General features: G+C 38.2%; 1 protein-coding gene across 2 annotated transcripts in view; it reads right to left on the minus strand.

The window, feature by feature from the left end:
* Positions 1-22,605, minus strand: part of CDK14 (cyclin dependent kinase 14) — a 319,176-nt gene that overhangs the window by 215,601 nt on the left and 80,970 nt on the right. For both annotated transcript variants that reach the window (XM_050890973.1, XM_050890975.1), the window contains 2 exons: positions 18,284-18,529; positions 7,114-7,208 (listed from right to left, as the gene is read on the minus strand). In XM_050890973.1, coding sequence (XP_050746930.1) covers positions 7,114-7,208; positions 18,284-18,529 — 341 coding nt within the window. The remainder of the gene's footprint in view (positions 1-7,113; positions 7,209-18,283; positions 18,530-22,605) is intronic.

Raw genomic sequence — 22,605 nt, forward strand, 5'->3', positions numbered from 1 at the left:
ACAAAGCGCAAGGAAGCATTGGAGCTTTCACACTCCTGTAGTCATGGAGGCAATTCCCTATTGTACTAGAAGATGTATTCATTTTTCTAAGCAAGACGATACAGACACCTACCAAGTCTGAATTCATCTTCTCCCTCAGGCTTTTAATTTTTGCAGTTAGATGACTTCAGTCACAGGATGGCTACCATCTTGTTTCTTCTGATTATTCTTCTTTTACAATTGCCAGAATCTCATTAGCCCTATACACAGCATTGCGTAATGACTCTGAGCAACTTAAGAAACCCTGGTTATCAAAAGATGGTTTACTCATCACCTTCCAACTATTCATACTACTTCAGACCGGCACCAGTTCAAGTCTCAGGCCACTAGTCACTGTTGAAAGATAATTATCAGCTTAACTCTACTGGATTATCTGGATTTCTCCTTATAATTGCCTTACATGTATTTTTGTTTAGATTTAAACAGGACTTCTGGCATCAGAAAAAGATAAGCCTTGCCCCAAGTCATGTGTCATGCACAGACAGGAGAATAAACCATAATAAAAGCAGAAGTAGAAAGACTGATGACAGACATGCGGTTCATATACACGTGTAGTTTTCAATTCCTCCATCAATACACCACCCTACCTATCACATACATATAAATAAGTTAGATACTGGATAACTTGATTATTTTACAATAGATGAAATAACTGTGCAGGAGGAATTTAAATAAGAAAAGCAAGATCATTTTGCAGCTCAAGAACAGGACAGATGCTGTGTTCAGAGAAGGCAATGCAGAATACAACAGAAAAAAGCAGATCAAGGAGGTACTAAGGAAATGGGGATGTGGAGTCTCTTGCCAGGGAGACAGGCAAATAGCACGCAGCTTTGTGTAGATTATGTTCTTTTTAATCCGAAGTTCTACATTCCATTGATTCATGAAGAGTAACAAATAAGACAAACAGCAATAGCATGGAACTCATTTCAAAGAATTCACAATTAAACACAATAGGTGGGCTGTGCTATTTAGTTGTCACTGCCACTTTGTCTTTGGTACCTGTCATCATCTTGACAGACATCATGGCAACTCTTAATACTATCAAAATGATTGAACTAATCTCAAGTAGTGTTCCTCTAGGATTTCCTTCTCCCCTTTAGCATTATTTATCTCCAATATATCAATCTATAACTTCCAGAACAAAACAGCCTCCTTATTCTCATTTACTACCCAGTCATTAAAAACTTTTTTTTCAGCTCATTTTCTATAAACAGGAGCGTATAAAACTAGAGATGCAAGAAATGATGAAGTATCATCAATTAAAAGAGATAGGTGTGTATATTCACATCCTTTAACTATCCTCCCACTGATGTAATCTCAGGATGCAGTTAGATGATGCTGCAGAGATGAGCTAAGGGCTACCCGAGGGTATAGCCTTGCTCCTGCTAAATCCCTGCCACACACTCCTGCCACTGTCTTGTATTTGCTCTCATTCCTGCTAGACCCTACAGTGAGACTACTTAGGGAGCTTAAATAGGAGAAGACTGGCCCTTCCAAAAGAACTAAATCATATTTTAAAGAATGATGAAGGTATTTTTCACATTTTAAAAGCAAAAAACACCAGAAAATATATGAGAAGAAGAACTGGGACCACCTCTTGAGAAGCAACAAGCCATGGGATCAAGCCAGCTATGTCCTGAAATTATGCCCTGAATCTTGTGATGGCGTGCCAAAATAATGTAGCAATTTCCTTAGAAACAACATTGAAAAAGAGAGACCTGGAGAAAATTGCCTCTGCAACCTATCAGAACCTGTCTTAGCAGTCTTCAGCAGTGATCAGATAAGGTTAGCAGAATTCCTCCCAGATATTACTTCACATTTGTCTTCCACAACTTTCAAAGCATGCTCAGTATTTTCATTATTTTCAAATACAAGTAGAAAAACTGACAGGCAGACAGCCTTTTAGACAGTGAAAAGGCAACGCTGCTGCCCCTTTTAACATCTAGGATTCATTAAACCACCTCTCTTGCTCACTGTCCAAAGAAAACAATTTCACACCTTCTCAAAACAATACACTTAACTGGGTCAAGGATTTCACTTACCTTATCATCTTATGTCCATCCTGTCAACTGCCTCATTAGTTTCTATTAAGGACAAAACTGATTATAAAATTCCTATTTTCTAACTTACAAGCCGTCCTACTTCCCAACTAACTCGCACTCTCTCTCATCCAAAAGTCTTCAGAGAAAGGACACAAGTCCTTAAGCCTCTCTAATTATCACACAAAGCTACTTTACTCTAGGCAAATCACAAGCAGCTGATGGACAGTTTTCCAATTTATGGAAATTCAGCATTTTAATGTTACATAACATCTTCTAATAAATTTCTGATTTTATATGCAATGTCGGCAAAAGAAAAATGAGTCAAATTGTTTTATGTGGCATATAGTAGAAGTCTGTATATTATAAAAAATACAAATGAGCCAGATATTACAAAAAATGCCAATATGTGTCATTCTGCCTCTTCTAAAACGGCACATATCAGCATTACCAAAATAAATACATTTATAAAAATAACCATATATGAGAAAGTAGAAAAGATTAGAAATTATTTAATGCTTTAATGCATCATTAAGAACATATAATACTGATGAATATAAAGTAACTGATGACTTAATTAGCTTCACTGGGGATAATGCTGACGATGCCACACAGAGAACAAAAGAGTACAATAACACTATTTTCTCAAGTTCTTCAGTTATATTTAGATGTAATAAATTTTCTAAATATAACACGTTTAAAAGAGTCAATTAACATAAAATCTGCCACTCTGATTTCCATCTGTTTATTTAATACAGAGTTTTACCACTGGCTGGAGTTGAGGCTGAGTTCATAACTCGAGCAAGCGCTAAGCTTGGGAACATTTCTGCAAAGAAAAATCAGTAGATTTTGGGACGATACTCTTTTAGATATTGGGACGATACTCTTATTTGTGATACAAGTTTCAAGAAACTAATTCTTATGAAGAAAAGTAACTCTCAATTGTTAAATATGCTTTTACACGGAAAGCTCGAGGTTTGATGATGAAACCCTGAGAATATCTAATTAGATCTACTCTGTAGCGATATCAATGTCACAGACGTCTAAAACCCCAAACAGACCATGGTGGCCTAATGAAACCAGGCTCTGCCAGAATTTTCCTTTGAAGAAACCTGACAGAGGCAAATCCACTGTAGGTTTAGTCACCTCTGATTATTCTCTACCAATGAGTGAGTAATTCCACGTTGAGGGAAACACTTCTTTTAATCATTATCATAAAAGACAGTTCAGTGTAAACATGGTTTATATTATATTTCTCTTACCGAAAATGACTTACATTTGTAGTTTACAAAAACCACCTACAGTCCCACTAAAGCCCTATGGTGCAAATACTCAAGGGACTAACACAGCCCCTCAATTTCTCTTTTTGACTCCCACCATCTTTTAACCTCCATCCTAAACAAAAGTTACCTTGTTTTAGAAGAAGCCAGTGGATTAAAGATACTTCATAATGCTGACATTTATTAGCGCTGAAAAATAGAAGATCAAAGAGTTCCAAGAGAGATGAAGGATTTAAATCATTAGTTGTTGTCACTGGAACTCAGGGATCCTGTTCTTCACAGGACTCAAGGCAGTCTCATACAAGCAATGTGGCAGCCCTCACTTGAACAGGAGCAGGTGAGCAGCATCAGAGCATTTACCTCCAGGTCCCTCGTCCCTGTCTCCCAGCCTGCATCATTCAGTCCAAACTAATAAGCTGCTCATCTAAGCACAGGGGCTGCACTTGACCAACGCCTGCTGGAAGCAAATCACCTGGGACTGGCAGCAGGGAGAGCGATGCGCAGCACCGGTCCTCCTCCATATAGCTCACATCTCTTTAGGTCCCACTGATGTTCATGTAAAGAACTGATTTTCATTTAAAGAGAATTTGAAGACAAACATAGTGGTATCGCTTATAAGTAAAGTGGCCTCTTACAACTCTGCACACTGACAGACAGGGGATTTTCTGAGAGATGCTGTTCCACAGCTAACTGGAAAATACATTGGTGCACAACGGCATTTAGCTGGCAAATTACTTCAGCGTTTGCTCTACCATTCCAATCATGCATATATGTGTGAGTGCCAATGAAAAGTTACTATCCAGTAACTTTTAGCACTTGTATCCAATATAACTATGTTCTATCCTAGTTCTTCTACCACATTTTCCTGTGCAATCCTGGATAAGTAATATAACAGCTTTTCTTTCCTCAGTTTCGTCCTCTGCTACAAGAGATAATAATGCTAAGTCACCTCTGTAAACTGCTTTGCAGGTTGAAGCACAGCATATGTAGTGTAAATGTTCTCTTTATGCATACAACTATAGAGGAAAAATCTCCCACTATTTTTTTAAACACTGAGAAATTCACTCTGTAAGTGAAGTGATCAATGTAGTCAATGATTCATCTTCTAGTTGGAATCTTAGTAACTTATTTTAGTACTTACACTACTTTAATAATTTTTTTCCACCATTTGGCATTTTAGTTCAACATCTAGTTATTAGTTTTGCATCTAGTTCAACTTGAAGTTATTGTTTTTATTAAAGATTTACAATGCTCGAGATTTTTTTTAAAGCATCTATGTACACACTTTATAAACCCATGTCATGACTTTAAAATGTATAGTAAAAAGCAGCCTACAACAATCAGTTAAGCACATCAGTTAAAAAAAAATGAGGGGGGAAAAAAGAAAAAAAAATTGGGAAGCTCTAGTAGGTAAGCATAAAGTGTTTTTTCATAATCCATGAATATATATTCCTTTTCCAGCCATCTGGTATCCTCAGATTAAAAGAGTTTCATTTGTAGATGAACACACAATTTGCAAGAAATAAAAGAAAAGGTTCACAAAGTTTAGGTCACTAAGGCAACATGACTCAGAGCAATTTTGAAATATTCAGTCTAAATAAACTGGCCAAAACATGAAGAAAATACTATCTGTGAACTGGACTGTTGCACATGAAACATATCAGGGAGCATGTGAACACAACACCTCACATGGGCATGGACTAAAGCTAGGGGAATGGCTAAAAAGCGACAGCATGACAGACAAAACCATGGCAAGTTCTTCAGGCCATCCGAAGCCTAAGGCACTTGCAATAGATTGCACATAAAACAAAAGAAAAGACATTGAAAGAGTCATGGAGGTTTCACGACAAGTAAAAGAAATTCTGCAACTTAAAAAAAAAGTCAGAACAGCAATTAGTCCTGTCAGTCATCCTCAGTGAAGGTTTCAGCATCATAAATATAAAAATCAAAATACTTAACTTGTCCTTTTTCTTGTGAGCAGCCATCCACAAACATATATATGAAATATGATGGTCAGCTATATATTCATAACGCATACTACAATACTTCATGCCAACAACAAATACAGGTAGTTCCCACTGATTATTCAACTATTCCCTACTGCCCCAAGAATAACACGGCATGGAAACTGCAGCCAGTGCAGGGCATGGTGCCTGCCCTCCTGAGCACAATTTCTCTCTAAGATCCGCACTTTATACCACAAACTCCCTATTGATTTTCAGGTGAATAGTAAAAGGTACTGCCTTTGATGGAGATAAATGTAAAATGCCCTGGCTACCTGAAAAAATACCTTTTATCTTTGGGTACATGTTGGAATCACCTTGAACACAAAAGATTGAGATTTCAAACAGAAATAGGAGAGGTACCTTCACTGACGGACTGCCCTACCTCTGCAGCCTTTGAGCTCTCGTTGACAGCATCAGCTTCTACTGTGCTCTGCTCCACGCTCTACCGATTTCTCACATTAATAGTTAAAAGGGATAGGGACCAGAATTTATTAGGACAAGCATTTTATTAGGGATAAATTAAAATGATGTAAATTTGTGGTAGGGAAATTAGGCAAAAATGTGTTGATTGAGCTCTCCGTTACAAAGTCTACACGTTTTTTCAATACTTTGAGCACATGCAACTTAGTAAAGGTGCCAGAAAAAGTAAAGGTACACTAAAAATCACATGGACAAGCAGGAAGCAGATCGAGATCACAGCAGTGCAGAAGCAGTGGAGATACCATTGGCTTGCCTCTCAAAACACAGATGCACGCTGTGCAAGCAGCAGTCACAGATCACATCGCTTTAACCGAGGTAATCTTTTTTAATTCTTTGCCTTGAAGGGCAATTGAACACAGTGGGAGGAGAGGACGGAAACCATGCCAACTCATAATATTGCCAAAAGCACAGGTTTTTCCCTTAAGTGCAATATGCAGAGTTCCCAGTGTGGGGATGCAAGGCCTCCACGCTGCTTTGTAAGGGTTTCTGGTTGGCAGCAGCTCCCTTGTGCTGTCACCAGCTTCGTCTCCAGACTCTCATAACTCACATCAACATTTATGTGCCACAGATCAAGCCAGATCCCATGGCTGTACATTCAGGTAAATTTATAATCAAGCTCAAGAGGGAAGAAGGTCAATGGCAGCAGGAAGATATACGTGTCAATACACAGACAGACAGCACTTCTTCAGCTCAATGAAATGATACAGGAATTCAAAAGGCATGTATTGCTTTGCACCTATTGTATGGCAAATGTTCAAGGTGTTAGCCAAACAAAGAGTCAATGGAACGTGCATAATTTTTTACAGTGTTATCAGTGAATTACTAGGCCTACTTCTCCAAAATTTTACATTTAAAAAAAAAAAAAAAGGCAGAAATCACTTCAGTGTTCTGAATTTCATGCAGTAAGCAGCCTCTTGGGATTTTATACAACAAAGTAACATGTGAGAATCTAATCTGAATGAAAGTAGAAAATGAACATGCCAAGATGAGTTTCACTACACACGCCTGATGTGCAACACACGAAATGTAATAGATTTGCCTATCGATGCAACCGTCAGCAAGAAACAAATGGCTGCTTGGCTATTTCTCCAACAAACAAAAAAGCCCAGCCTAAGAGAATACTGCTTCACTTTCCTCAGTAACACATGGCAGTCTGTAGCACTTTGCATTCATTCATAGGGATCTATGTACAAGTGCAGCAACATCAGTTAATACTTTCTGCTTATCTTCATTTACGCAGAAAATTAAATGAAAAAAACCATCACTTACTTGCTTTTCCCTTTGTATACTGTAGCATAGGACCCTTCCCCTAGTTTTTCCAGTTTTTCATATGAGTCTGCTTTTCCAAACTTGGGGCTTGTAGGCTAAACAAAACAAAAAAAGATGACCTTTCAGCATGTATTGCACTCACAACATTAACTGCTTTGATTCAGCCTTTAGAGACCAAATGTCATTATCAAAACTCATAGACCTGCATATCTTCAGCAGCCAACAACTAAAAAAAAATAATTAATAGCAGAGCTAATGAAACAATATAATAGGCCACTCAAATGAAACATCATTCAGCACCCCAGATGGTGGTTGCCGACATCGACCATACACTTACATCACTGGAACTATCAAAAGGATTTTGTTCTTAATCAAAGAGATGTTTCTGTTTTATTTTTCACATATATCACTTCATACAGGGAAAAAGATCATTAACAACTAAGCCATCTTATCTTTGTTAAGAGATCTAAGCAACAGTCTTAATCTGCCCCACAAAATCAGATTAAAAGAGCTGTTTAATTTTTTTTATTTATTTTTTATTTTTAGACTGAAGCCCACCCAAAAAGATTGCTCTAAGCAGTCAATGTCCCGGTACATCAACCATTGTTCAGATAGTGGTCAAAATACTACAGGAAAGCATCTTTAATGAGAGTATCTTGATTCTGAACTATGTTTACAGTCTTCAGATTGTGGATATAATCACACCATACTTTTAATGGCATGTATATGCAGCATAGTTGCATAAAGTCCTGTAGCCTTAATATCTGCAGCCTAAGTGAGGGGTCTAAAGCTGAACCAACCTAAGCAATGATTCTTGCTCAAAGGGCCAGATAGCTCAGCTGGCCTTTGTGACAGACTGGTACTCGCCCTTTTACACAGTCCTAACAGAGAACACCACAATGCTCCAAAACCAGAAATTCACCTGACAGGAAAACTTTCCGATGAAGTTCTCAGAAAATGTTTTGAGTTTCTTGAAGTGCATCCCATTTTCCTGCATTTCCCCATTTTCCAGTTGTCTGGAAGGAAAGGGCTTTTTATTTTTCCCCCAAGACCAGAACGAGACTGCAAAAAACTGACCTGCAGCTGCCCTCAGCATTCTCTACATATATTTTAGACTGCAGTGCTCAGATGTCCTGTACCTAAACCAACCAAAAGAGTATAGAGCAGAAACTTTGGAGGGTCAGCACTGATGCTCACATCACATACAGGGACTGATTTGTTAGTGCTCTGGTTATAACACTACAAAGAAAAGCAGCCAAGCAAATCCAGCATGTTTAGGGTTCAGTTCAGCTGCGAGACTCTAAACCATGCGCAGCTGCACACAGTGTACACTCACATTTAGGGTCTCACACCTGATTTACAAAACATACTCAAGTATCAGTTTTTTGAAAGGAAACAAATATTACGGTACAGGACACGTCTGTGTGTAAATTCCTTTAAAACCGTGGTCAAAAGTTTTAAATCAACTGAGCCTAAAAACTACTTCTATTTAAACAGACAAGAGCATCCCAGGTAAAATGACTTGGTACCTCATACCTCTCCTCTACGCCTAATTAACCGTTAGCCAGAAAATGCAAAAATTCTCTTTATTCAACTATTCTACATTTGTCCTAAGCCAAAATTCTGGCACTCTGGCATATATACACCTTTTTCGATACTAACATCCCAGTTTTCTGTTGAATGGTATCAGGATATACACATGTATGTTTGCAAAATTGAGCCCTTTCATCTCCCTCCAATCCACAGAACAACCTATTATTTTGCTATCCAATTCTTAAATATTAATAGACTGATAAAAATTTGTTGTATGGGAACTCTCAGATCTTTTTGCTGTTACATTATTTGGAACACTTCATTATAGATAAGGCAGTAATATTCTCGGTTCCCAATCTGTGCTTAAAAACACATTCTGTCTGGTTAGAAATGAATTTTTTGGGTTTTTTTTAATCACAGTTTTATTACAGATGTCACTAATAGGGGTGACTAAAATATTTATTCAAGTAGTCTTCCCATTTAAGTATCCAATTATGGACTAATGCAACATTATAAAACTACAGAAAAAAAGTGTTTAGATGTTTAAGTGTCTCCCATATAATGAAGAGGGATAGCAAAGTATTTCCCAAATTGCAGGCTGCAGTGAACACACAGTGAGTAGCTTTGTTTGGAGTGGAAATGCTGCCCTAGTTAACAGTGAATAGTTCACTGTTGGTTTCCTCATAGTGAGGAAGAAAAAGGACAGGGCTTATACATGTGTTTCACATCCATTCTTATTTTCACACTGAGATTTACTTTTATTTTATACTGCTGGAAACCATAACACAAAGGTCACAACAACTTGTAATGCCTTAAGATCTTGATAGGAAACAGTATGCCTTTAATCCATTACCACACAGTAAATCATCAACAGTAATTATTCCTACAACATCAAGCTCATTTCTCCGTACTCCAGCTGCCAGAAGCACAGATTTAAGGTCATGCCTTTTGACTTACTCTCCTCCTGGAAGCTGCTGCATCCTCACTGAGGACAGGCAAAACGCTAAAAGCTCGCATTGGCGGGACTGGGAGGAGAGCTCACTCTTGATCGTACAAAAGAGGTGCTGGTTTCGACTGTCTTGTCCTCAGGGGCAACCCCATGCAGTGCCCGAGGGCTCAGCTCTGCAGCAGCAAGGCTGACCTGCCACCCTCCCAAGGAGCCCGAATCACTTGTCCAGTGCCTGCTCATGCTGGGTAAGAGCAGACCAGAAACAACCAGAAAAAAACAGAAACCCAACCCGTTAGCCACCGCCTGTCCCATATGCAGTAAAAACACGTGGCTGATATCCTCCTCTCTCCAGATGACAGCACCTCCGCAGTGGAGCTCAGCTCTATTCCAACTGGATCACTAGATGGGATTGCTCATGTTCTCACACTATTAGATCTCCCTTCGTGAAAATGGACGTTATTTTTCCTTGCATTTGTAATCTTAAAAGGCTTACAATTTTTGAAGGTATCTGGTGTAGAAAGCACTTCAGAGGATTTTACCAAAAAAAAATTTAAATAAGTTCTGAGGCAGCAGAAGACTTTCCAAACTAATTTGCATGATATTTCTTAATGAAACACCAAGACAAATCTCACTCAGCACATGCAATTACTTTAGAAAATGAAGGAGCAAATTTACCATTTCCCCAACATTTTCTTAAATTTTTTTTTAAATGAAGCCTTACACATTAATTCAGACTTCCAATTACAAATTGCCTATAAAGGTAAGAAGTTCAGACACTTCTTACCTTTCCTTTTATTTCTGGATTATAAAGGTGGTGAAGATTGACTGAGATAATGCAAAAATACGAAACCTTCCAAAACTTAAGTTTTAAGCTTAAAGGGATCTAAATAAAGGGCTATGGAACAGATTGAAATAATTTGAAGTTCCATGTGACTGCTGAAAATCATAACCATTTCAGCCTACTTTACTTTATTATTGCACTCCCCCTTTCATATAGTTATTTTTTCAGCTTCAGGGCCGCGAATTTTGTTATTCCGATTTCTCCACATTAGTTTATCTTTTTCAACCATTTCTGTTAAAAAAGTATGCCTTGTTACAGCAAGATTACGGTACCAATTTTTTTTTTTAGCAAATGTTAATATTAAAATCAAATATAGAAAATTCACTTTTAAGTATAATTTCTTCTTTTAAAGTATTTTATTCCTTCCAGTAAAATATATGGGAATACATATACACAGCGATTTGTGTTTGCTGAGTCACAAGAGTCCCAGATTCTGCCTAGGATGTAGTTGACTGAAATACACATAACGAGTGAGACATATCCAGAGCACGTCAGATGTACAGTGCTTGCATCAGCCACTGACATATCTCACAAGCAGCAGACTCGCAAGAAGTTCCCCTATATTTTAGAAAGCTGGTGCAAACTTCCAATTTGACCCAGACAAGATTTCTCAACAGAAAAGAGTACTAACTTTAGCTGAATTTCAGCTAATTTTAGCTGAACACACATACTTTGATAAATGTTTGTTTAAAGCTACTTTTTGAAGATCTAACATTACAATACTTCTACCACAATTAGTATTTTCCTTTCTTCTTACTCCTCTTTACACTGACATAGAATCATAGAATTACTTAGGTTGGAAAAGACCTTTCAGATCATCGAGTCCAACCATAAACCTAACACTGCCAAGTCCACCACTAAACCATGTCCCTAAGCGCCATATCTCCATGTCTTTTAAATACCTCCAGGGATGGTGACTCAACCACTTCACTGGGCAGCCTGTTCCAATGCTTGATAACCCTTTCAGTGAAGAATTTTTTCCTAATATCCAATCTAAACCTCCCCTGGCACAACTTGAGGCCGTTTCCTCTTGTCCTATCGCTTGTTACTTGGGAGAAGAGACCGACACCCACCTCGCTACAACCTCCTTTCAGGTAGCTGTAGAGAGCGATAAGGTCTCCCCTCAGCCTCCTTTTCTCCAGGCTAAACAACCCCAGTTCCCTCAGCCGCTCCTCACAGGACTTGTGCTCTAGACCCTTCACCAGCTTCGTTGCCCTTCTTAGGACACGCTCCAGCACCTCAATGTCTTTCTTGTAGTGAGGGGCCCAAAACTGAACACAGTATTCGAGGTGCAGCCTCGCCAGTGCTGAGTACAGAGGGACAATCACTTCCCTAGTCCTGCTGGCCATGCTATTTCTGATACAAGCCAGGATGCTATCGGCCTTCTTGGCCACCTGGGCACACTGCCAGCTCATATTCAGCCGGCTGTCGACCAAAATATGTCACGACATAACGTGACTGTGATAGAAGGACAATATTTGCCGTGTCTGAAAACTGGTTATTTACTGAATGTGTAAATTTTCTGTTTAGTTAATTAAAGCCTTCAAATCTTCTCTATGAAAATTTTATCATTTGTTGGATATAAGCCAAAGGGAGATCTCCTCCCTATGGCCACACTGACTTGTATATACTGACTATAAGTGGGACTACTTAGGCGTAAAGAAGCCTGTTGCTCAGTGTTAGAGCTTTGTATTTGCTACAAAAAAAGAACTTTCAAAGCTAAGCAAAAAAAACCCCACACATGCATGCATGACCAAGATTGAACTATTTAGTGGGCAAAAAGTTAAACAGACAGTGAACAACCAGTCAGCAAGAAATTGATACCACTGGAAAAATCACTGAAAAGTGAATTTTCATGCTAGGGAGAAATCTTCCAGAGAACTCAAATGGGAAAGATAGATGAATTACTAAGACAGAAGGGAGTAAAGGTCCTCATGCCTCTGAAGAATTGAACGCAGTCCCAAGTCACTGTGCAAGTCAGCACAGGTTGTGGTGGATCATGTTATCCCCAAGACGACATTGGCAACTGGAGTGCAGAATGGTGCAGCACGTCCTTCCCTTCAGGAAACCCACCGGGAGTTTTACTTGTTTGCCTTCATGCTTCACTCTCTTTGAAAATCGTTTCTGTTAAGGTAGTTTTCTTATTATTAGCCTCCATTTTTCCCAGTGCAAGATTAGTCTAAGAGCACCACTGAGCACGGGGAGCGAGCATCTTTAGCAGCACGGCTTACAGTAACCAAGATTAGATTATTTTTTTTTCCCTCTGGTTAAGGAAATACAGATCATAGTAACAAGGATAGAAAGAGTATGCCAAAATGTTGAATACAGAAATAGAAGCAGCTAGTATTTCAAACTGACATGAGAGTATTAAAAATAACAGAGAAAAAAAGAAATGAGAGGAAACTGTCTTTTCTGACCAGGCCATTTCAAATAGCCATTTCATTGATATAGACTGTAGGAGGAATAACAGGTTTAATCCAAGATGATATTGCAGTATGAGTACTTGCACTACATTGCCATGTGAATATCTCTCTTTCTCAGAAATTTTCAAAATCTATGTAGTAAAGAAAGCTTTAATGGAAAATTACACTGAAAATCACCTGACTATTCTTATAGAAACTGTGTGGGTTATGTTCTCATGCATTTTTCATAACTGCAAAACAGCTTGTGAATGTCACACTTAACCGTCACACTCCCGAGCCTAAGTTTTAAATAGACCTTTTTTTTTTTTTTTAAACTGCAGGATATTAAACTTCAATATAAAACTATCCTCAAGGGAAAAATATTATGTTCACAGTACCACTGTAAATTATTGAAAATCAAAACTAAAGATCTGTTTTGTTATATGCCTCAAAAGAAATAAATTCTTTGCTAGAAAAACTTGAAAGTAAAAGGTTGGCCAAGAGGCTTAACGGAGAATAAATCACAAGAACAGAAGATTATTTTTTTTAACCCTTTTATATTTTGTCTTCTTTGACACAATGGTAAAGCTTCTTTCACAAAACTGTATGCAAGTTTCATACTAATTTCAGGTTGTATCCATCCTACAATAATAGGTCAGTTTGATCACACTTTTTTCTTTTTTTTTTAAACCTTGCAAGTTAAGACTGTTTTCTAGGGCAATGTTCAAGGGATACAAAGATGTTCAAGAATCCAAACCGAGCCTTAATCTCAGCTCTCCCGCTATCTGATCCCATCCTGTTGCTTGCGTCTTTCTAACCCTTTAACACGCAGCCATAAATTAAGAGCAACCTGAGCAGGAGCGACCATAGAGCTCTCTGTGAAAGGGCTGGATGCAGTTTTTAAAGCTGTTTACTTGTTCTCCAGGCTATTAAAGCACAGCAGCTGGACCAACTGCCACATTTTATCTGCCTTATCATCTAGAGAGTATCCCCCAGGTTAATGATTATTAAAGCTTCCCTTGTGCCAGAAAAGAAAAATCCGCTCTCTACACTGAACTCTGAAATTATCTTACCTCAATAAAAAGTATCGACCAGGAAGGATGCAGTTACCCTAGTAATTAATAGGTTCCTAAAACTGGAGAAGGTTGCATACACCTGAAAAGACAGGTGAACACAGCACACCAAGTGTTTAGGCAGACAGAAATGATGCCTAACTTTTAGACAAAATTCTGACTTTAGTGTCTGCTTTAAAGTTAGATTTCTTAAGCAGCTGATTTACAACGTGTTAATAGGATCAGTTCATGCTTTTTGCTTGCACTTTTTTGGAGGAAAGTTGCATATAACAGGACTGAAAATTAATAGAAGTTACAGAAACAGAAGAGAGGCTGCTCTCCCAAAAAGAATGCAGAGTCAATGCAGTAAAGTGTTGCTTATCCAATTATTCTTACCTGAATTAATTTTTTACGTTTATGTGAGTTGGTAGAAGATGAGTGGTTTGCTGCATTTAGTTTTTAAAAAGTAACTGAAAGGTAGTACATATACCTTAGCATGACATTTGAATTCATTGCCATGGATCTTAAGCCATTCAAAGAGAACAAACTGATGTGTGTCACTACGTAACTCAATCTTGACCAGAGGGCTAGTTTATAAAACTTGCAATATTCTATTTACATACTGTGTAAAAGTACTATTTTAGTGTATAAAATGTGTACACTGAATACAATAAAACTTCACCTTGCACTGGAGAAAAATAAATAAGGCCACATGCCTTAAGAGCACGGATCACACATAAAAATTTCAGAGAATTAGAGTCAAACCATCTTCCAAAGCCAGTGTTATTTTGCAAAGAGTGGCATGTGTTTGTTTTTGAGTTGTGCTTTTTTTTATTTTGTCCAGTTTATTTTGTAGTTTTACCGTTTCTTCAGTCACGGAGAAAACAAAAGCATGATTCTTCCCTTGGTAGGCAAAAGACTCAGTAAAAATTTTTAGAAAGATAGATATAGACAGACAGATAGATAAGTGCACACAACTACAGCTACATTTATATAATATATGTATGTATATATACACACATATATTGTGTTGGGCTGGATCAGAGCAAAGGTTTGTCAAGCCAAGTTCCCTTCTAACAGTGGCTGACAGGTGATGCACGGGTAGGCAACCACCTACTTCACTACCTCCAAGGTGAATATTATCCATTATTCTGATGTGATAAAAGGGTAAGTCTGTTCTGCTAGAAATTTCATTCCGTAATAACATCCAATTTCAATCAGCTTAAACAGTTTGGAAATCACACTCATAGATGTGTTTAAAAGAAGGGGGGAAGAAAATGCAATGCAATGTGACTGTTTTACATAATGAGCACGTAAATGTCAGGTGGAAAGACTCTAAGTGTAAACATTAAGTTTGTCTTATAAGAACAAAAAAATAACATGCTAACTTCTGTCTGTATGTTACTGCACCAATTAACAACACAGGATTTCTACTGGGTTGCAACGAGGTGTGAATTAACTGCAGAAAATTACTTCACGTTCAAAACCAAATTATTTCTTTTCCAACTGACAATCTGTGGGCAGGAACACGGAGTTCCAGCTTCCTCAAACCTCTGTGTGTGTGTCATCTTTCTCATCACAAGGTGCAGAGCATTTCGAAGGTACAGAAAACACAAAATGGGTAACGTGCCACCTGCGGAGTATTATTTGGTGATCTTCACCAAACACTGAAGCTGATACCTGCTAGAGAGCTGATAAAGCTTCTGAAACTAATCAAAACAGAAGCTAATGCCCCAGGGCATTATAAGCAAGGTCTTTCAGGTCACATCTTCAAAAATGTTATTTCTGAGACAAATAAAGGACTTTCACCTGAGCAGAAGCAGTGATATGGAGACTGCAAGCCTCAGCCATGTACATTCTGTAAGACATCACTTCCCCACCTGATGGCTACAGAGGACTTTAAACGACAAAAGGGAAGAGACTAAACGGAAGCCTATATCTAATTCAGTTCCTCTACTAATCAGGCGTAGAAAGGGCAAATTGAAGGTAGCATACATCTATCAGAGTATCTTAAAATAAAGCTTAGAGAAAGCAGAGCCAAAACTGAAATACAACTACACAACTGTAGCCAGTACGACCCAGAGGGCACAGCATGCTCAACAACGTTTACAGAAACTGAAATGTCTGTTCAGACTGGTATAATCTATACAGCAGAAGAATTTCCAGAGAATCAAGTATTAAATCAATAAGGGAGAATATGCAGCAGTCCTCTGACATGGAAGAAAAAGAAGTAATGATCAGAAGAGGAAGTAGCAAGGACATCTGCTATACAACACCAGGACTGGGAAAAAAATGAAACCCAAAATCCTTCAACAATTCAAGTGTAATTCAAAACCAGAGAATGACAAATTCCTGCAACTAACCACACAGACATGCTCAATGAAATGTGCATCAGAACATCTGCTGCCTGAGGCAACGTATTCAGGCTCTGAGGGAAGGGGAGCGGCTTGATTGTATCTCTGCCTTGGATGTCTGAACTTAGGTCTGCCGGGCAGGACCAGGTGTGACCTGCGATGAGCAGAGGGCTAACACCACCTTTTGCTGTGAAGTTCTGCTCTTCCCTCTTCATTGGCATGAACGCTGACATTATTCCACAAGTTATTCCTTGCAGGTGCTCTTTGGATCACTCCTTGTGAGGAAGAGTCAATAATGACTAACAATGCCTCCAAGCAGAAGGAAGAACTGAGTTCACCAAACAGAGCTATAAAAATCAGGGAGAATTATGGGAAGCTGAGAAATGAGAATTATATTTCAGGAAATTCCTATGCATCTACTTTAACACGAGACATCCCTAGCAAGTCTGTGTGAGTTAGCATAGGAGAAGATGACCAAAAGCGTATGTTTAGCTAGGGCTCTAACCAGCAGCATACTAGTAGAGGAAGCATTAACATCATTTACATAAGGAAATACTGGGAAAATAGGAGATTGCATGGACACAGTAGAGTACCAGCCCTCTGGAAAAGAACAAGATGCCAATAACACAGTTTCAAAAAAAGTCTGCTTCAAAATTCTGGAAGCAAAGCAAATAAAACCCTTCAGTTTTAATAGAAAAGAAGTACATAAAGCATTAACAGAAATTAGTAATAGTTTCTAAGAGGAACAAGAAGAGCACAGATGGGGAGAGAGTTAATATCACAAAAAAAACGTAAGGAAACACTTTCAAAAAAGTCATTTAAATTGACAGCTGTGGTGTCAAACAATAATCAGGCATCACACACAAGTAAACATGGTGCAAACTGCTCCATCCATCCTTAATGATTGTAAAAGTTTTATGGTAAGAACTCCTTGTTATGGACTCATCTGGAACATGCCAGAGACATCTGGCAGCAGCTATCTAATGCCAGGAGATGATGAAAAAGCAAATTTGTTTTTGCTACAGATGGTTATATTTTAAAATGTAACCTTTTCTAAAAAGGACAGTCCCCTGGAGGCATGACATCTTATCCGTTAAGTTCACATGGGTTAAACAAAGCTCACCTACAGAAAATGAATCTCTGTCATTTCTTCTTAGAAGTCTGACAGGATTCAGACAAACTTCTGTAGGGAGGACAGAAGATGTCCAGAAGATAGAGCAAAACAAAAAAGAAAGAAAAGAAAAAAGAAGAGGTAATCAACCTTTTAAATTATTTCATGCCAACTAAGATTTGAAGTGTTACATCTATTCTGCTTAGATCTGTAGTCTTCAACTCAAAGGTCACATTATTATGGATTTTTCTTGCCAAAGCACAACAGAAATAGTTTTTCAATAATTTTGAAGGTCTTTTGGGGGAAATCTGTTCTGGGCATTATTCATGAAAGATATGACATTTTATTTATCGAGTTTCTTTCAAAATACTTGAGAATAAAACAACAATGATGATGTGTTGCCAAACCCTTCTCAGTTGTTTCTCTCTCTTCTCTCTCTCTCACACACACAGAGTTTCTGACATGGAAATAAATGTTATTTTTACTACTTGATTTTAAAAAGAGAATTTTAAAATGTAAACAAAATCTGTCAAATCTGATCTGTTTCTCTAAAACCTAAATCTAAAAATCAAAAAGGCAATTCATGTGGTTTCCTGAACTTCATGGGAAAGAATTCCTCTTCACAAATAAGCAACCCTCTGCAAAATTTGCAACATAAACATTGTAGCAGCTGTAACTCCATACCAAGATCAGGAGAGGAAAATGCTTAGAAATCCCATAAGACACCCTAGCTAATATCTGAGAGGAATTTCAAAATATATTCTTTTTCAAGTTCTACAAATATATATGGGAAACATCTTTAATAGCAGCCATGAGCTTTTTGTTTTGTTTCCAAGTAATCAATTCCTTCTTAAGCAAGAAAACATTTATCTGGTGTTATTAATTCCAACATTTGGTACACGCGCAGGTGTCAGGACTGTGCACTTACAGAGCTGGGGCTGGAGTGCCGCCTGACTTTAGGTGATTCCTTCCCTGCAGATGAAGTTTTGAAGTTAATGCAAGCGTTGTTCTCCGAATGAACCCTCTTCACTTGATTAGTTGGTTTCTCAAATGGATCAAAACTACTCTGCGTCCTCTGAACCCGGACTTTTTTATCCTCAGGAATTGTATCCAGAGGTTTGATCACTGAATCCATTCCCTGGCAGTTCCGTGTAGACATCTTTGTGACACATATCTGAAAAGAAAAAACAGCATTCATTGACTCTAACAAACAGGCTTAAAGTCCGTGTCAATCCATACATCAGCCAGCATGAAAAAAGGCATTGGACTTTATAAGCATTCATTTTCTATTTCTACATTAAAATTGCAAACAACACATGCATTTTACATAGGAATGCATTTTATGTGGGGGACACACACCACAGTCATAACAATAAAACCCCTATCTTTGTACTGTGTACTTAAAGATTCTGAAAAAGAAAGACAAAAGAGGGACATACATAAAATTCATACATTTGTGTTTTCTTGTACAATGTGCTCTTAGCAACAATGCCACTTCACTTCTTTCTCCAATCTAGCCACCGATATCCGCAAGCACTATTGATTTCCATTTGTTTAAAATTGGATGAGACAAAACTTAAATAAATGATGGTAGTTTGTGTGTGCACTTCGGTGCTGGCCTGCCGAAGATCCAATACCGGTATATTACTGTATTTTTAAATAATGCTTATACAGTGTTGTTATTATTATTATCACCATATGTTTCAGAAAATCAAATCAGTAAATCAATTCCCAGGCACTGAAACGTGAGAGTGCAGCTTAATGGCACACTAAAGCGCAGAAGTTCAATTCTTTGTTACTGTGAAGTATGATTCTGCCAAGCCCCAAAGACTGCAGCTTGCTGCTTGAGCTACCAAAATATGCTATTGCTAGTTCAAAAGAACTAAATGAGCAGAACAGCAAGTTTAGATACTCCAGTCATGTACGTTTATGCTTTTAATTTTAATACATTCCAACTTATAAGACTTTTTTTTAAATCACACAGTTGGTGGAGGATTGTATTTGAGGCCTCAGCTTCTGTTTTCACCCATAAGAGACTCAACTTTTATGTGGGAAGAAAAGAAATAATTTTAGCTTTCAGGGTACAGGGAAAAGCTATGAAGTGTGATGCAAGCAGACCCAAGAGGCTCCTTAAATCATAAGGCAAATCAAAAGAATCTACAATGTACTTTTTCCATGATATTTGCAAGTATTTAAGGATAGACAGTGTTAATTTGCTGTCAACCGTACTGTTCACATACATACAATTAAAGAAGCATGATGTTCTATACCACCTACAATCTAAGCATTTTTGAAAACTTGCTGTCATAAAATTGTTAACATGAAAAAAATAAAAAGAAATATTTACCATTACCCTTTAATCAGGACTCTTCCCCCATAACCCAAAGTGTCTCCAATACAAACTTCTCCAATAAATTATTCTTTGCCATTTCCCCAGAGGAATTCTGTGCCTTGAAATCCAACTTACTTCAGTTGTTTATAGAAATACTGGGTGACTATACCTTGGTTTTTTTATGTTTTGTGGTTTTGATGATCCACTGTAACAGTAGATCAAAGATTTCTTTTGTACATTAAAAATTTAAAGTACATTTCCTGCACAGTGCCATCTGGCCAAACAATCATACACCAGGTCAACTCTAATGAAGGCCATTACTAGCATTACAAACCAGGCTTTACAAGGGTTCACATTTCTTCTCATTAAAGTAGTTTCTCCAAGACTAAAACTTAACCAAGTTTTAATTGAGAAAAGGAACAGCCTCCCTTCATTCCGAATGATAATTCCCTCTCAGGCCAAAATTAAGGCAATTATGTAATTTTGGTCTATTACTTCAGAGAGAAAAGATATATTACTTCAGAGAGAAAAGATAAAGAGCTGCTGCACAAAGAATTTTTAATTAGCCTTCTTGTAAACTAATTGGCTTCTTTTCCCTAAAACAACTTATATGCACAGACATGCACCCACATACTTCCCACTGTCCTCTCCAGATCCGTGTTCTTGCGATGCTTGCTACTAACAAAGATGTTTTAACATAATGTAAACTGAAATTACTATTAAAGTAGCAGTGCTTCCATTTTGCTTAATCGACTTGGATGCAAATAAATCAGTGAGTATTTCTCAGCCTATGAAATTGTATGATCTAGAAAACAGGGGCAGGAGATAGGGAAGAAAGGTTCAAAAGCTGTACTTGTCTTCCTTTCAAATTACCAAAGGCCACCAGTAGCTGGTTAAAATGTTTGGAATCCACAGCTATAACATACTACAGATAATAATGCCATGAGTGCTGCTTTCAGGGTTTTTTTCCACTGGAAAACCTCCATGTCTAGCTCTAACGTGGGCCAAGTAAGCATTCCATTAAAAAAAAAAAAAAAAAGGCAAGACATCTGTTACTATTGATTGTCTCTACTGGAAGCAGTAACAGTTTGGAATTAGATATCGATAGGAGAAATTTTAACCTTCAGGTCACTTGACTGCATTTGGAGTAGGATAAAAATCCCCACAACCATCTTCTAATGGCCAACTTCAAACTTGCAAATGACTAAAACCAAGCCATACACCAACCAGCCGCCCGCTCAGAAGTCAAACACCTCAGTGGATGCACAGGCTGAATACCAGCATCACCAGTGGGAAAGACTGAAGACCGCAGACGAGTGCAAAAGCAGGGGCCGCCGGCCGCTCCCCACGCTCCTTTGCCTGCTCTGCAACTGCAGTGCTTCTCCTGCCAGTGCTGGCAAGGGGTTTCATTCATCACTTCTCTCTCACCTATAGCAATAGTTCCCTAGCAGAAATAAAACATTCTCTCCAAGTGACTGCTGACCACAGCGCACTGTGAAGCCAACAGAGCTGAGCTTATGCTGTTGTTGAAGGGTACACATTTCCAATCCATCTACCCTGCCTATAAAACTCTGAAGAGAAGCAATATTTAAGTGGTTGTTTTACATTCTGTCATTGATAGGCCAAGTCCAATTTCGTGCTGAAACTCTGCTCTGTGAAATCTGAAAGGAGCAGGTCTAAAATGTCAGTACTGAGCACTCGCTGTAACTTCAAAATTACACAGCTTAAGGTTGTAGTAAACTCATTGGTAATTTCAGGTTTCCCTCCATCAGCAAGAGCTAAGCTACCACGATAGCCTTGCTTTTGCCCCTGGGCAGCAGGCGCACTGACCTGCCCCTCCTGTGCTCCAGCTAACAGTAGAATTTGTTCTATAGTGACTTACGCAAAAAAGCAACAGTGTACTGAGCAAGACTGATGCATAACTTATTTTGGCGATCTTCCTGTGCACACAAATGATCTTAGATTTCACCAGCATGACCAGATCGCTTTTAGGAACAGTACAGGTTTGAATTTTTCTATTACACTGATTCAGCCTTTTAAGTATCATTTTTCCCTTGTACTGCATAAGAAAACTGATTCTTATAAATTTCAGCCTCTCAAATGATATATACAAATACTTAGCATCAGAAGCTCTTAGACCTGTAAACAACTGTCTACCACCTGGTAGTTCCTTGCTGGTAGTCAAGAGGAGCCTAACCCACCCTCTTATTTCCAGCTTTCTTTTTGTGTAAGAGAGTAAGAACCATTTTCCAGTTAAAGCATAGTATTTGTCACAAAGGACACAGGTTCATTTTCAGCCTCTTTTAGATGCTCCTGTCTGATCCTCTGGGCTAGTCAGAATTCCCCTCTGAGTCCATTTTGCCATCTGTAAGACAGGACCTTTCTTTTTACCCCATTTCATCTGTTTATCTATATAAGCCATAGGTTCTCAAGAGTGGGGACTATGCTTTTACTAACCCTACACGCAGAACAACCCTCGTGCACTCCACTGAAGATGACAATCCAGAAAGTAGTGGAAACTATCTCTTGCCAGTGCAGCCTCAAAACTGGATGATTTAGTTGAATATCTGCTTTAGCTATAGTTACTAGAATAAAAAACAAAGTTAAACAAGTGTAAGAGCTCATGACATATAGGAAGTCAATCTATATTATTCATCACCTCTTCTTGCTCTTGCTCTATAAATCTGTGTAATGCTGTACTTAAAACAGTGGAGCCCAGACACTCATTGAGATGCTGTAAATGCCACCACAGTCTAAAACTGGTGCTACATGAAGATGTGATCAATGGCACCTTAACTATTACAAGTACTTACCTCAAATGTATGTAGAGACAATACAGGTGATATCTCGGTTTGCATACACAAGATTACAACTATGCTTTATAAAAAGCAATCAAGAGAAAGAGGAGGCAAGAACTT

Source organism: Gymnogyps californianus, chromosome 2 (genome assembly GCF_018139145.2).
Source record: "Gymnogyps californianus isolate 813 chromosome 2, ASM1813914v2, whole genome shotgun sequence".
NCBI classification, from domain to species: Eukaryota; Metazoa; Chordata; class Aves; order Accipitriformes; family Cathartidae; genus Gymnogyps; species Gymnogyps californianus.